Below are 16,609 nucleotides of genomic sequence, written 5' to 3' on the forward strand. Positions count from 1 at the left end.
CAACATATTTAATTTAATATTATTAAAACAGTAAATTAAAGCCGACATTCTCCCATAATTGCAGTTTTTAATGTTTAGAAGCACCGCTGCGCACGGCCAATGTGAAGTGTACGAGTGCTGACGTTATCGGCCCGGTCTCGCGCCGCAAGAGCCTTTGATATGCATGCTGAGGAAGCCCCCCCTCAATCCCCCGCAATCGGATTCTTCCACTTTGGAGGCAGGATTCAGAATTTTTCGTCTTCGCCGACGCCGACACCATATGCACGCGAGGCGAGTCCGCTACTCAGTCATTGCGTCCTTGTGTCGCAGAGTCGCCATGTAAACTGCCCCATGACAGATTTTAGTTTCCCGCTTCAGGACACTTGCGTAGTGTAACCTTGAGTGTGCCAGAGCAGGGTCAGGCCAGAATGTCCCCAATTCATAGGAAGTGACCAAAAAATGCCTGTCAATGAGTTGCATTTTGGGTCATTTCCTGTTGACTTTCAGTCACTTCCTGTTGATTTGGGGCATTTACAGGTCATTTTCTGATGATTTTTGGGCATTTACAGGTCATTTGTTGATTTTGCAGCATTTATGGGTCACTTCCTGTTAATTTTTGGGCATTTACAGGTCACTTCCTGTTGATTTTGGGGGCATTTACAGGTCTCTTCCTTTTGATTTGGGGGCATTTACAGGTCACTTCCTGTTGATTTTGGGGGAATTTACTGGTCACTTCCTTTTGATTTGGGGGCATTTACTGGTCACTTCCTGTTGATTTTTGGGGCATTTACAGGTCACTTCCTGATGATTTGGGGGCATTTACAAGTCGCTGAAAAGGAAGTGACTTCAGAATGTCCCCAAATGAATAGGAAGTTACGAAAAATCAATCAAATTTATTCTACAGCCCTTTACAAAAACCCTCAAAGTGCTTTACAGCAAAGACAAACATGGTTCATGACGGATAAAAGCATCAGAAAAATCAACAGGACGTAACCTGTAAATTCCCGTAAATGAACCGGAAGAGACTTGTAAATGTCTGCAAAAGACTGGCTAGAAGCAGCAAATGCCAGTCAATAAGTTGCATTTGGGGTCATTTCCTGTTGAATTTCAGTCACTTTCTGTTGATTCTGGGGCGTTTACAGGTCACTTCCTGTTGATTTGGAGGCATTTATAGGTCACCTCCTCCTGTTTTGGGGGGCATTTACAGGTCTCTTCCTGTTGATTTGGGGTTACTGAAAAGGAAGTGACTCCAGAATGTCCCCAAATGAATAGGAAGTGACCAAAATCAACAGGAAGCAACCTGTAAATGCCCTAAATCAAAAGAAAGTGGCCTGCAAATGCCCGCAATAGACTGGAGGTGACCTGGAAGTGCCCCAAAATCAACTGGAGGTGACTTGTAAATGCTTCAAAATCAACAGGAAGTGACCTGTAAATGCACCAAAACCAACAGGGAGTAACCTGTAAATGCCCTAAAATGAAAACGAAGTGACCAGTAAATGCCTGTAAAAGACTGGCGAGCTGCAGCCAATGCTAGTCAATAAGTTGCATTTTGGGTCATTTCCTGTTGACTTTCAGTCACTTCCTGTTGATTTTGGGGCATTTACAGGTCACTTCATGTTGATTTGGGGGGCATTTACAGGTCCCTTCCTCTTGATTTGGGGGCATTTATAGGTCACCTCCTGTTTTGGGGGGCATTTACAGGTCTCTTCCTGTTGATTTTGGGTTACTGAAAAGGAAGTGACTCCACAATGTCCCCAAATGAATAGGAAGTGACCAAAATCAACAGGAAGCAACCTGTAAATGCCCTAAATCAAAAGAAAGTGGCCTGCAAATGCCCGCAATAGACTGGAGGTGACCTGTAAGTGCCCCAAAATCAACTGGAGGTGACTTGTAAATGCGTCAAAATCAACAGGAAGTGACCTGTAAATGCGTCAAAATCAACAGGAAGTGACCTGTAAATGCACCAAAATCAACAGGAAGTAACCTGTAAATGCCCTAAAATGAAAAGGAAATGACCAGTAAATGCCCGTAAAGGACTGGCGAGCTGCAGCCAATGCTAGTCAATAAGTTGCATTTTGGGTCATTTCCTGTTGACTTTCAGTCACTTCCTGTTGATTCGAGGGCATTTACAGGTCACTTCCTGCTGATTTTGGGGGCATTTCCAGGTAACTTCCTGTTGATTTCGGGTTACTGAAAAGGAAGTGACTCTACAATTTACCCAAATGAATAGGAAGTGGGTCAAAATCAACCAGGAAGCGAGTCAAAATGAAAAGGAAATGACCTGTAAATGCCCGCAAAAGACTGGCAAGTAGCAGCCAATGCCAGTCAATGAGTTTGTTTTGGGTCATTTCAGGTCATTTCCTGTTGACTTTCACTCGCTTCCTGTTGATTTTGGGGCATTTAAGGGTCACTTCCTGTTGATTTTGGAGCAGTTCAGGTGATTTGCTATTGATTTTCAGTCACTTATTGTTGATTTTAGTGGCATTTACGGGTCAATTCCTGTTGACTTTCAGTCACTTCCTGTTGATGTTGGGGCATTTACAGGTGACTTCCTGTTGATTTTGGAGCATTTCAGGAAGTTTGCTATTGATTTTCAGTCACTTGTTGATTTTAGTGGCATTTACGGGTCACTTCCTGTTGACTTTCAGTCACTTCCTTTTCATTTTAGGGCCTTTACAGGTTACTTCCTTTTCATCTTTCCTGTTGATTTGGGGACATTCTGGAGTCACTTCCTTTTCAGTAACCTCAAATCAAGAGGAAGTGACCTGTAAATGCCGCCAAATCAAAAGGAACTGACTTGTAAATGCCTCAAATCAACAGGAAGTAACCTGTAAATGCCCTAAAATGAAAAGGAAGTGACCTCTAAATGTCTAAAAGACTGGCTTGTAGCACCATCATCATCAACATCATATCCTGTTGATTTTTGGTCTCTTCCTGTTGATTTTGGGGGCATTTACGGGTCACTTCCTGTTGATTTTTGGTTATTGAAAAGGAAATGACTCCAGAATGTCCCCAAATAAATAGCAAATGGCCAAAAATCAACAGGAAATAACCTGTAAATGCCCTAAAGTGAAAAGGAGGTGACCTGTAAATGTCCGCAAAAGACCAGTCAGTGAGTTGCATTTTGGGGCATTTTAGATCATTTCCTGTTGATTTTTGGTCACTTCCTGTTGATTTTGGGGGGGTTACGGGTCACTTCCTGTTGATTTTCCAGCATTTCAGGTCATTTGCTATTGATTTTCAGTCACTTCTTGTCGATTTTAGGGGCATTTACGGGTCACTTCCTGTTGATTTTGGGGCATTTACGGGTCACTTCTTGCTGATTTTGGGTTCCTGAAAAGGAAGTGATTCCAGATTGTCCCTAAATGAATAGGAAGTGACCAAAAATCAACAGGAAGTAACCTGCAAATTCCCACAAAAGACTGGCTAGTAGCCAATGCCAACGAATAAGGTATTTTTGGGGCATTTCAGGTCATTTGCTGTTGACTTTCAGTCACTTCCTGTTGATTTGGGGGCATTTGCAGGTCACTTCCTGTTGATTTTGGGTTCCTGAAAAGGAGGTGACTCCAGAATGTCCCCAAATGAATAGGAAGTGACCGAAAATCAACAGGAAGTAACCTGCAAATTCCCACAAAAGACTGGCTAGTAGCAGCCAATAGTAGTCAACGATTTCATTTTGGGGCATTTCAGGTCATTTGCTGTTGATTTTCAGTCACTTCATTGCTGATTTTTCGGTTATTTACTGGTCACTTCCTGTCAATTTTGGGGTATTTCTAGGTCACTTCCTGTTATGGGAGGAAGTCGGGAATCTCCAAAAAGGAATTAATAGTGACTCAAACTCGACAAGATGTCACCTGGAAATGCCCCCAAATCAACAGGAAGTTACCTGTAAATGCCCAAGAAACATAAAAGGAAATGACATGAAATGCCCCAAGATGAGCTCATTGCCTGGCATTGGCTGCCACTGACGGCCATAGACGTCCAATCCGATTGAAGTGGGAGGGATGGCTGCGAAGCTACCCTCACATTTCAAACGGATCGGACGTCTTCTATTGATAAATTCATTCAAATTCACAGCAGAATTACATGTCTATCATTATCAGTGTCACTGAAAGAGAAAAATTTGATTACGGTAAATAATTTCAAGTATAAAAATTGAAATTTCCACGTTTTCGCCGATTGCTAAAACAACACAAATATAGCGAACAAGCAAAAATGGAAAATTAGATGTGATATCGTTGAGTAGCAGACCAGCATTTCATTTTCCGACGGTCCGCGAATGCCACAAAGCCGCCGAAGGACGTCGTGTGCGCATGCGCACAACTCCGGGAGCTTGAATTATTACTTTTTCTGCTTCTCTTTTCGGATTTTATCATTCGTGCCGCCCTTTGCGGCTCGAAAATCCACGTTTTTGCGTATTTAATGGCACTTTTATTATTTTAAATGATGATTATTTTTGTAATGTGAGGAGTAGTTGGTAAAAAAAGACGAGGCGAGCCGTTTTCGGTCGTTGTTGCAGTCGGACTATGTCGACAAATAAAACAAAGAAAGTCAAAATGGCTACGAAATCGTGTCCCGAATGCGACCAACAGGTAAAGCAAAATATGTTTGATTTCTATCAACGTTTGTGGGATTTTTCCATTTTTTTCTTTGGATTGATATTCTCGGCGTTAGCTCGTTTGGCGGAAATACGTGCACACGTCCTATTTTTCTTCATTCGGCCCCCAAATTTCGAACCAAAACAACTCTTGTATTCATATTTTTTAAAATTATAATTAAACATCCTCTTAAGGACTATTTAAATATTCAGACTTTCAGCTATTTAATTAATCAGTAATCTTCATATTTCATTTTTCCCATGTCGTCGAATTGTAACCTTGGTAGCTTGTCGTCAAAATGTGCCAAAATTCTTAATTTTTCACGCAAAATTAGGATTGTGAAATCATTTAATAATTTTTTGTTAGTAGAAAGATTGGATGAAAAATGATTCGTGGAAATATTATTCGTTTAAATTGTATTGAAAGTAGTCAATTTTGTGAAAGTGTAACAATACGATAATTATTCATTTTGGTGATTATTAAGAAAACGAGTAAAAAAAATTAAAAGGACAAAATATTTTCAAAAACGAAGTTCAACGTTGACCATCAATCTCATACAGATAATTGGGGACTTCTCATTTTAAAATAGGGGGGAAATGATAAAGTAAATAAAATAATAAATTAAAAATATATCTTTAAAAATATAGTTCTACGTAAAATATAAAAGCAAAAATTAAGAGGAAAATGAATAAAAATATATAATTCTACGTTAAGCAAAATAGATAGAAAAAAAGTTAAATAGAAGAATATTTTAAAAATAAAAGTTCACTTATTTTAAATTAGTTAGGGGAAAATGATAATAAAGTAAATGGATAAAAATATATTTAAAGAAATCTATATTAGATTTACAGAATTGAGGGGAATGGTATTTAAAAACTATATATTTTTTAATATTTTAAAAATATATAATTCTACGTTTCAAAATTAGGGTGGGGTTAAATAAAAAAAAAATTTAAAGTTCAACATTGACAGTAAATCTCACATGGAAAATTGGGGACCTTTCATTTTAAATTAGGTAGAAACAATTTAAACAAATAATTAAAAAAATATTCAAAAAATATAATTCTCTATGTTAAATTAAAAAATAAACGAGGAAAAAATGGGGGAAACATTTAAAGAAAGTAAAAAAAACTGTTTTGAAAAAAATATTCTATGGTAATTTATTTTTTAAATGGAGAAAAAAAAATAGGGGAGAAAATTAAAAAGAGAACATATTTATAAAATACAAGTTAAACGTTGACAGTAAAAATCCTTATCCAAAAAATTGGGAACTTTTCTTATTTTAAATTAGTTAGGGAAAATTATATTAAAGTAAATAAATAATTTAAAAATATATTTTTTTAAAAATATAATTCTATTTTACTTTAAAAAATTGAGGGCAGAATGGTATTTAAAAAAAACTATTATTTTTTTAAATGATTGAAAAAACAATAGTTCTACGTTTAAAAAGGGGGGGAAGTAACATGACATTAAAAAATTAAATCAATATTGTTTTTAAAAAAAAAAAAAATATGTCAATTTTTTTTTTGAAAATGAAGAAAAGTGTATGGAAAAAAAATTCGAAAGAAAATATTTTCAAAATAAAAGTTCAGTTTTGACAGTAAAAATCAGAGAAAATTAGGGACTTTTTTCCCCCCCTTTCACTATGGGAAAAAAATGTATATATTTCCAAATTAAAAAAATAAATAAATAAAATAATTTTTTTAACAATTTAGTGAAAAACAATTTTATGTTGCATTAAAAACACAAATACTGTGAATGAGTGTATTGAAATAAAAAAAATAATTAAAAAAAATACCGGACAATGATTTAAAAAAAAAAAAAAAAGAAAGGAAAAAATCTGTTATTTTAAAAATTAAACAGAAATATGGTGAAAAAAAAAAAATTAAATTCTAAGTTAACTACAGTGGCCCTAAAGTGCAAAATACAACGGCAAATTAAAAAACAAGACGACAAATCAGATAACACAATGGCAAAAAAAAAAATAAATAAATTGGGAAACGGAAGGAAACAGAAAAGGTACTACGAAGAGTACAAAAGTACTACAGTTGTCCAATATTATCAGGTAGCCAATAAATGCATTTTTAAAATGATATCTGATCACATCGACATCGATCTTTCATGATCAGTTTTGGGCCAATATGCACGTTGCCCTCTGCCTTTGTACAAGGGCTGGTCACAGCTTAGCACAGCAGTTTTGCTTATTGACCATTAGATGTCTACAAACTGGGATTTGTTATGTGAGCATTATCATTATTAAAGCATCCAGTGCGGCATCACAATACAATTAGCCATAATATGTTAACTCTACGACCGCATTAATCTAGGGCTGCAGCTATCGATTATTTTAGTAGTCGATTAATCGATGAACTATTTCGTTCGAATAATGGATTAATCGGATAGGGACATAAAAAATTAAAATACCTGAGCTGAGCCTCAAAAGGTATATAAAAAAATAACTAAATGAGGATCTATGTACTACAAAAGAACAATTGGCTAACTGACATAGAAACGTCCGCAAGCTTAAATGCTATAAAATGCTAACTTTTTTTTTTTTTTCTTTTTTACAATGCTCTTATCAAATGGCTCAGACACCTATTCCCACAAAAAACGGCTACACATACCTATAAACTAAAATACGAATGCATTAGAAAAAAACTTTCGCGCAAACAAAAACTTAGGTTGGTCTTAACAGGGAGCAGCTGGATTCAGCCATGTGACATGAGGCAGACTAGAGGGCAGTATATCCACACAAATGAATAAAGCTCAATGCAAACACTTTCAAAACAAACAATTACAACACCACTTTAATTAAACGAATACTCGAAGCAGCAAAATTTGAATGTTTTTTTTCCTAATCGAATACTCGAGTTAACCGTTGCAGCACTACATTAATCGGTATTGGTTTCATATTGGCATCAGATTTTTGGAGTATTTTTGGAGATACCAGTTAAAGAGTCATTATTGGACATGATTGGTTGTATAGAATTATGACACACACACCCCCATACTAATACTACGACTTTAATCTCATAGTTGAATTTTTTTTCTTTGTTTGCCTTTATGACTACGTCCAAGTGTTGAACTGTTGCTTCCTGTCTATCACTCAGATTCCCGTGGCGTGCAAATCGTGCCCGTGCGGCTACGTCTTCATCAGCAGGAAACTCCTCAATGCCAGATTGAACGAGTGCTCGTCGGCAAACGCGGCGGGTGAGCCTGGCCCTCGACGCTCACGTGGATTAGAGCTCAGCAAGTACCTCACGATTCGATACGATTTGCGATACAAGGCTGATGATAACCATGATCTCACACTATGGTGATACAACAATTATCGGGAAATCATTCTAGGATATTCTACAAAACAACTAATAAACAGAAAAACAAGCAATTTTCATCGTTCTGCTGTGAGTTGGAATGAGCTTATCACTAGGAGACGTCCAATCCATTTGCACTGGAAAGGTTAACGGATTGGACGTCTATGGCTGTCAGTGGCAGCCAATGAGTTCACTTTGGGTTATTTCACATCATTCCCTGTTGATTTTTGGATGCTTCCTTCTCCTTTTGGGCCATTTTATGGGTCACTTCCTGTTGATTTTGGAGCATTTACAGGTCACTCACTACCTGTTAATTTTGGGTTACTGAAAAGGAAGTGATTGACTCAAAAAAAAAAAAATCCCCTAATGAATAGGAAGTGACTCAAAATCAACAGGAAGTTGTGATAAACTCAGTCCAATTCACAGCAGGAGGATTATTATTTTGAGATCTTCATTATCGTGAGTCTTGTATTGCAAATTGTATCGTATTGTGAGCTACCTAGAGGTTCCCACCCCTAATTGTTTTTTAACTACGTTTATAATGAAAACGTCATAATATATGTCTTTAAATTCCCTTCCTGGTTGCAGACAAGCTGGAGTGCAAGCGTCGTCGCACCGAGCGCATCCGCCGCGACCGTCTGGACTCTGGAGGTGGGACGGCGCCGGGCGAGGGGGCGGACAGCAGGAGGCCCCGCCCCAGGAGCAACAGCCAGTCGGACCCCGTCCGCAGGGGGCGCGGACGGCCCAAGACCGTCGGCCTCAAGAAACACGACGACGAAAAAGGTGGAGTTAGCCGTCGTTTCGCCCGTCGGCCCTTTGCTAACGCGTCGTTATTATTTGGCGTTTAGACAAACAAGAGAAGGAAGCCGACTTGTACGCGGGACTGTCAGATGAGCGGGCTTTCGTCTTCTCTGTGGCGCTGGCCGAGATCAACCGCAAGATCCTGGCTCAGACGCTCATTTTGTAGCCGGCGCCTCCATCACGGACGCTCGCCGGGACTTTGGCTCCACACACACATACTTAGAAATAATTATGGACAGAAAAACAATGTGATGACACACACACACACACACACACACACACACAAAAAATCTATGTTGACACAAATGTAGACTTCATAATACTTGACATGACACGGGAAATGGGGCCAATTTTCAAAATAAATTCAAATATATTCAAAACCAAAGCTGCTACTGACCTAAAACGAAAACAGGCACCTACCTTAGCCATATATGAGTCTCCATGAGCAGTGGCATCAAAAAATTCAAAGTCGTTCCCTTATAAAATCCGTATTAATTATTTTTATGTAAATATAACAAAATTTAAAATGGCTATAAAATGATCAGATTTTACACTAGATGCACAGAAATCACCAAATGCAGAGGTTAAAGTTTTCAGCAGCTACGAAATCACTCAATTTGACATCAGAAACTTAATACTTGAGGAAAACATGCAGAATCAATTATAAATAAATTATTATTAAATTCTATATACACAACTCATAGAATAGAATAGCCCTTTATTATTATTTTACAGTTATACAATTAAATTGTGGTGCATCCCTTTACAGTGAAGGATAAGTTAAAATCTCAAAAGTTACGTGAAAGTAGGAAATCTAAATAAATATACAGTGCCCTCCATAATTATTGGATGATTGTTAAAAGATGTGTTAAAAGTCTTAAAATAGATTTATTGTTTATTGCAGAAGAATACTGTCACACTGAAAATTTTAGGAAAATGTAACCTTCAACTCAAAAGAATTGTAAGAAAATTAAAAAATCCCTGACTAAAAAAATAATTATTTTTCATTAAATCACCTGTTCCCCAATTATTGGCACCCTTAACAATTCCCAGGAATAATTTAAGCATTTCTGTCATTTCTACAGTAGTTTACAAAGTTTCCCAGAGTATTTAGGAACATTTAATTAGTAATTCATCACTTCCTGTTTCCCTGGGGTATAAATATGACGTGACACAGAGGCCATTTCTCTTGTCCACTCTTAAACATGGGAAAGACAAAGGAACACAGCATACAAGTGAGGCAGATGTGCGTCGACCTTCACAGGTCAGGCACAGGCTACAAGAAGATTGCCACTCAACTGCAGCTGCCATATCCACTGTAAAAAGAATAATTAAGAAGTTTAAAACAACTGGAACAGTGGTAAAAAAAGACGAGGACCCATACCTGTCAACCCGACGCTGTTGGCAATCTTACAAATAGTGACGTATGCCCTTACAAATTGGTGACTAATCTTACAACGTTCTATATAGCGTGCAATATGAAACAAAAATGAAACTCAATTTTTAAAATAATATGAATTTATTGGTGATATTGTAACACAAAACCTGGTGCAATCAGAACAATCAATATCATCAGCAATATCATGATTACTAAAATTTAACAGTGACTTTTGTTATAATTGTATGTGGCACTTTTGGCAATTTCTATCATGTCTTGATGGCTGCACTTCATGGCATTTCAGCTCTCAATTCAGGTTGACTTGAAGGTAGTTTGTTAGTGTGTCCAATAAATTAAAAAGGGCACTTGATAAAATTAACTTACCGATGCAATCTTCGAGTCAGGGAACATTTCTTTTGCTAATTCTGAGAAGTTATAGCAGTAGTTGCACGCAAATTGTGTTCAGCAACAAATTGGCAGAATGAAATCTCGGCTTTCGTCACTTTTCATTCTGCAGACTTCATCTATCTGACCGGTGTTGGTAATCTTACTTTTAAAAAGTAATTAATTAGTTACAAATTACTTCTCCCAAAAAGTAATTGAGTAACTCAGGTCAGGTAACTCAGTTATCTGAAGGTAAGAGTAATTAGTTACTTGGCAAAGTAACTGGTGTTACATTTCATGTTTTTTTTTCATAAAAAAAAAACATAGTAACCTTTGCTATGTTTGGAAACCGTTTAATGGTTTGAATCAACTGTTAAAGTTGTTAAAATTGCGACCGTTTTTGCATTAGTTCCCTTCTGTCTACTTTCGACATGTTAAAGTTTTAAAACTGTTTCATCATTTAAAGATCGATTCAAGTCAAGATTTTGCCGATTTAGGAGTATTAAAGTTACTTAAGTTCGCTAGGAAGGTTCACTACAACAGAGCCTTTCTGAGAAGTCTACTGCTTCAAAATGGTGGCTGTTTATTAACGCTGCCGTCTGTCATTTTGCATGTAGTTCTATAAGAATTTGATATCTAGGCGTAGATTGTAGGCTGTCGGCTACAGTCAGGAAATATTGGAGTCACCTTGCCTAGTATCACGTTTGCTACAGCGTCAAAACACTCTTCTCTCTCAGTGTCTCTGACTTTTCTCAAGTCATTCAACCAACGTAGTAACGGGGACACGCATTGTCTCGGTGCGGAAACGGTGACAAAATCCGAACGGAGAAAAAAAAAAAACGTAATGCACGAAAAGCGTAGATTTTGAATGTACGGCGTACACATTTAAAAATTGGTGCTCACTTGTACAAATTACGACGAAACCGAACAACTTGACAGGTATGAGGACCCAAGTTTGTTTTGCCACCACGCACAGTGTGGAGGATGATAAGAGAAATCAAAAGATCTCCAAAGCTCACTGTTACAGAATTACATCAAATGGTAGCATCCTGGGGTCACAAAGTCTCCAAATCAACCATCAGGCGCTGTCTACACGCCAACAAGCTGTTTGGGAGGCATGCACGGTGAAAACCTTTCCTCACAATCAAATGCAAACGTCTGGAGTTCGCCAAGCGGTATTGGGGCTTCAACTGGGGCCGTGTGCTTTGGTCAGATGAGACCAAGATTGAGCTTTTTGGCAACAAACACTCTAAGTGGGTCCGGCATGCCACGAAAGATGCGCATGCTGAAAAGCACCTCATACCCACTGTGAAGTATGGGGGTGGGTTAGTGATGCTGTGGGGCTGTTTCGCTTCCAAAGGCCCTGGGAACCTTGTTAGGGTGCATGGCATCATGAATGCTTTGAAATACCAGGACATTTTAAATCAAAATCTTTTGCCCTCTGCCCGAAAGCTGAAGATGGGTCGTCACTGGGTCTTTCAGCAAGACAATGACCCTAAACATATGGCCAAATCTACACAGAAATGGTACACCAGACACAAAATCAAGCTCCTCCCATGGCCATCTCAGTCCCCAGACCTCAACCCCATTGAAAACCTATGGGGTGAGCTGAAGAGGAGAGGACCCAGGTCTCTGGATGATTTAGAGAGATTCTGCAAAGAGGAATGACTGAAGATCCCTCTTTCTGTCTTTTCCCATCTTGTGAAACATTATAGGAGAAGATTAGGTGCTGTTTTGTTGGCAAAAGGGGGTTGTACAAAGTATTAACACCAGGGGTGCTAATAATTGTGACACACATTATTTGATGTCAAATAATTATTTATGTGGGATTTTTTCCCCCACTGAATAAACGTGCTTGTATTTAAGGTTGGATTTTTCTCTTTTTTTCCATTAAGGTCCCATTTTATTTAGAAAAAAAAATCATTAGAAGATAAAAAACACATCTTAACCAGGGGTGCCAATAATTATGGAGGGCACTGTAAAATGCGTACGAGATCATCCTATAATTCAGGCAGTGCAAATAATCGATATGGTGTTACCAGGATGTGAGCGTCATCTTTCAACAATCACATAGCCTTGCAATAGACTTGTACAAGTCCCTGTTCCTCGCCATCTCCTTTCTGACCTCCTCGACTCTGCTCCTTTTCCTGCCGACCGGCCACTCCAAGGCCTTGTGCTTCCTCGCTTCTGAATTCACATCCTTGGAGAAGTTTGCACCAAAACAGTTGAAGAGGGACCGCCAAGAACTCCAGAAGGTGCTCTTGTGGTTCCTGCACATGAGGGAGTCCCACAGCGACATTCAGATGGACGCCATGTGGGCCACGGGGAGAGATGGCCGCTTGAAGACCGCCCAGCCCGTCTCCAGGTCTCTCTTGTCCTCTTGAACATCTTCAGGACGTCGGCCCTGTGTTCCTCCTTGCCCGTGCGACCGTGTTGGGGTTGACAACCGCCATGATGGGCCCGACGCTCTGCTTCCCGATCGAAGAGTGCGCAAGCACCTTCTGGATCAAGTTGTAGCCGGCCTTGACAGACTTCTAGTTCTCCCACCTGGCCAGCACCTTCCGGTGTTCTGTCAAAATTTGCTCCCTTATAAATTTTGCTCCCAAAGCTTTTGTGGCGCTGAAAAAGCCCTCTTTTACATTCATTTGGACTCTCAATGATATCCAAAGGTGCTAACTAAACTAGATACATCATAAACATACATGTGCAACAAAAAAAATGGCTTAAATTAATACTTAACGACACGGCGAAGTCGTTAACAGTGAGAGAGCAGGGTGCAGTTGTATGCCGCTAACATGGTAGGATGTGTCTGAGGAAAACTTTTCTACATCTCTTTCCATGATCAGACTTAAGTAAATATTCCTTTCTTTAAAGAAAGTTTGTAGTATTAACTTTGGAATTGCTGCATTCGCGGCCACTTTTAACATTACGCGCATGCGCAGAACTGCAAAGTAGCAATTTTTGATGGGTTGCAAAATTTGTCAGAACACCGGCTCGAGCAATGGGCCGTCCTCATCCTCTCAGGCTTCTAAAAAACATGTTTGTTTTAGAAAGACAGGTGTTTTGATTAATCTTTTTTTGTAAAGTGAATAATGCTGGCCACTTACTTCAGCCCCAGGACACCTGGGCAGCACCATACAGCTGTTGTTGTAGAAGGTGCTGTAGATGTTCTTCCAAAAGTAGACGAAGATCTGCTTGTTGCCGTCGGCGTAGGGGTTGGTGTAGGACCGTGGTGTTTCACTGAAAGTTATTAGATTGAAATAGTACATAAAATAAAACACGTAGATTGAAATAGTACATAAAATAAAACACGTAAAAGCTGCTTGTTTTTTTTTTAATATGGATGCAGAAATGGCTAAAATAAAATTTAGCGACACAAAATCCAACATGGCCACCATAGCAAAACCATGAGATTTTTGCGTTGAAAATTCTTGTGAAAAAATGCTTAATGAGTATGTCATGCCCTGGGAAAATGTTAATATTCCATCATTTATCCATAAACGCATGCCTTTTGTATTCATATCATGCCACTTCGTGTAATTACACACAAGAAAATGAGAGAAATTTGGCTCGATTGTCAAGCTAAAACGACCGGCACCCGAGATCTGGCAGATTGTGTGCGTGACGTCACTACAAGTGAAAAGAGTGCCACCGGCCACTTGGGGGCAGCGCCTGTCTGCATCAATATAATTCCTTCTAGTGAGGGGAGGATTAGGGGTATTTTGAGCTGTTCATGTTGATGCATTGTGTTCGTCCTGCACATATTCCAGGTTCCCTCATGAAGAAACACCCCTTGTTGTCTATAAAAGAGAATTCAGAATTGACAGTGAGAGGTGTTTGTTCAACAAGAAAAAGGCTCAGTGCTTTAATACTGAATGGCGGCGATGATGGCAGACAATTTCGTTTCTAGTTTCAGCGACGAATCCGACGTAGAAAGACGTAACGAATGTTCATCTAATGGTGACGAGGAGAGTTACGAAGCTTTAATCGGTGCTTTAGGTTACCAATTTGAGCCCAAACGAACGCATATGCAGCATAATGAAACAGTCATTGAGGGGAGCAATGACACTGATGAAAAATCGGCAGCAGATCGTGTGGGAAACACCAATGATTTGTTTTGCATTTCTTTTTGTAAAGCTGATACACCGTGACCGCAAAATAAAGTAATGCATAGAATAGTTATCATTTATTGCGCTATCATAGCTTTTCGCTCTGCCAACAGACGCAAATATGAATGGGATCAGAGGATTTCTTCTATATATTTTACGAGCGATAATTTATACATGTGTCCAGTTCTGTATACAATGCGTGATATTTTTTTATTATAAAAGAGTACTCACTCTGGCCATTTCGAGCTTAGCTGCTCCCCTCCTTTGCTTAGCCTTAGCCTCCTTTGCCAGTCATCGTCCCCTTTCTTGATATCTCGGGACATTTAGGTGGCTGCGCGTGTATGGTAGGCACCGCATCTGCTTTCAGCAGCAATCTTTTAGCAAAACCCGATTTCACTTGTCCATAGTTCGAGAAGATTTCAGGTGGAAAATTGGCACAGCAGAAAACCGTGCCGGAGGCTGTGTCTAGAAAATTAGCCCTCTTTGCACGGACGAACTTTACCCATTGTCTGCGTAATCCAGCTTTTTTTTCCCGCGTTCAGGAACTCATGGATACTATATTCCGATAAATAGCTATTTTTACACCACATAGCACAGCAGTTTTGAACCATTTTACTGATGTTTTGGTTAAACAAACCCGAACGCTACTGTCTCGTCGATAAAAAACAATGGCACCTGGCTCCGCCTCGACTTTCATTCACTTGTCGTGACGTCCCCGCCCCATTCGGCTGTTTCCGCAACACTTTCGGAAATGTTCGTCATTTTCGATCTATTTTCGATAATTGCTCATTAATGTGATTGATTTTTTTGTTAACTTTATCAATATTTGTTATCTTGGCACATAACGGTTCTATTGATGTCTCACACCCCCTTTGCCGTTTCATACCCTTTAAATCCCTGAATTCTTCATAGATATGGACGTAAAACATTCTCAATTCCTACGTTAAAAGTAAAAAAACTGTGCAGGTAGCATTTATTTTACGTAAATATTGCAAATGTGCGGCTCGTCTTAAGTTCACTGTGGCGCTGCCTTAGCACAAGTCCACAACAAAGAGCTTTTTACATTGAAATTCTTGTGAATAAATGCTTAAATCCCTCAATTCTTTATAGATATGGACGTAAAATAGTCTTGATTCTTGGTTAAAAGCAAAAAAATGGGCAGGTGCCAGGTAGCATTTATTTTACGTAAATATTGCGAATGTGCGGCTCGTCTTTTAAGTTCACTGTGGCGCCGCCTTACCACAAGTCCACAATAAAGAGCTTTTTACGTTGAAATTCTTGTGAATAAATGCTTAAATCCCTCAATTCTTTATAGATATGGACGTAAAACAGTCTTGATTCCTACGTTAAAAGCAATAAAACCGTGCAGGTAGCATTTATTTTACGTAAATATTGCGAATGTGCGGCTCGTCTTTTAAGTTCACTGTGGTGCCGCCTAACAAGTCCACAACAAAGAGCTTTTTACGTTGAAATTCTTGTGAATAAATGCTTAAATCCCTGAATTCTTTATAGATATGAATGTAAAACAGTCTTGATTCTTGGGTAAAAGCAAAAAACTGGGCAGTTGGCAGTTCTTTTACGTAAATATTGTGAGGTGTAATACCAACGCTGTGGTTGCTAATTTCTCCCATTGTTTTGTTTCCACAATGTTTTAAAATGCATGCATGGTACGAAAAATATAATAATTACCTTGAATCCTCGAACAAATCACTCCTGAGACAATCCTTCTTGTTAGAATGCGGTCCAGCTTTCGTACATTTTAAATGTAAATTCGGCTTTCACTCCTACTGATTTCTATTAAATGAAGCTGAGTCACACGTCCCCCTTCGGGCAGGCGGGGCGCAGAGAATGACGAACCTTTCTAGTCAAGTATCTCAATGTCTCTGGTTGACAATAAAAATGCAGCAATTACTGATTTTGATGACATAAAAAATGACGGTTCACGGTTTACAGGAGGAAAATATTTGAAAAAAAAATGAATGGAAAAAACAAAATATGTACTTTTTTTAATGACTATAATTATTTTGTGAATTTGAAAAGGAAATG

General features: G+C 38.7%; 1 protein-coding gene across 1 annotated transcript; it reads left to right on the forward strand.

Moving 5' to 3' along the window:
• Positions 1-4,268: 4,268 nt before the first annotated feature.
• c1h16orf87 (chromosome 1 C16orf87 homolog) lies at positions 4,269-16,532 on the forward strand. Its single transcript, XM_057854156.1, has 4 exons — positions 4,269-4,571; positions 7,688-7,787; positions 8,480-8,674; positions 8,740-16,532. Exons 1-4 carry the CDS (start codon positions 4,506-4,508, stop codon positions 8,856-8,858), a joined length of 480 nt encoding a protein of 159 aa, XP_057710139.1. The 5' UTR covers positions 4,269-4,505; the 3' UTR covers positions 8,859-16,532.
• Positions 16,533-16,609: the final 77 nt, after the last annotated feature.

This window comes from Corythoichthys intestinalis, chromosome 1 (assembly GCF_030265065.1).
Source record: "Corythoichthys intestinalis isolate RoL2023-P3 chromosome 1, ASM3026506v1, whole genome shotgun sequence".
NCBI classification, from domain to species: domain Eukaryota; kingdom Metazoa; phylum Chordata; class Actinopteri; order Syngnathiformes; family Syngnathidae; genus Corythoichthys; species Corythoichthys intestinalis.

Coding starts and splice junctions, on each gene's coding strand:
- c1h16orf87 (XM_057854156.1), top strand. CDS start 4,506: ATGTCGACAAATAAAACAAAGAAAGTCAAAATGGCTACGAAATCGTGT. Junction 7,788..8,479: donor CTCGTCGGCAAACGCGGCGG/GTGAGCCTGGCC, acceptor TCCTGGTTGCAG/ACAAGCTGGAGTGCAAGCGT. Junction 8,675..8,739: donor GAAACACGACGACGAAAAAG/GTGGAGTTAGCC, acceptor TTTGGCGTTTAG/ACAAACAAGAGAAGGAAGCC.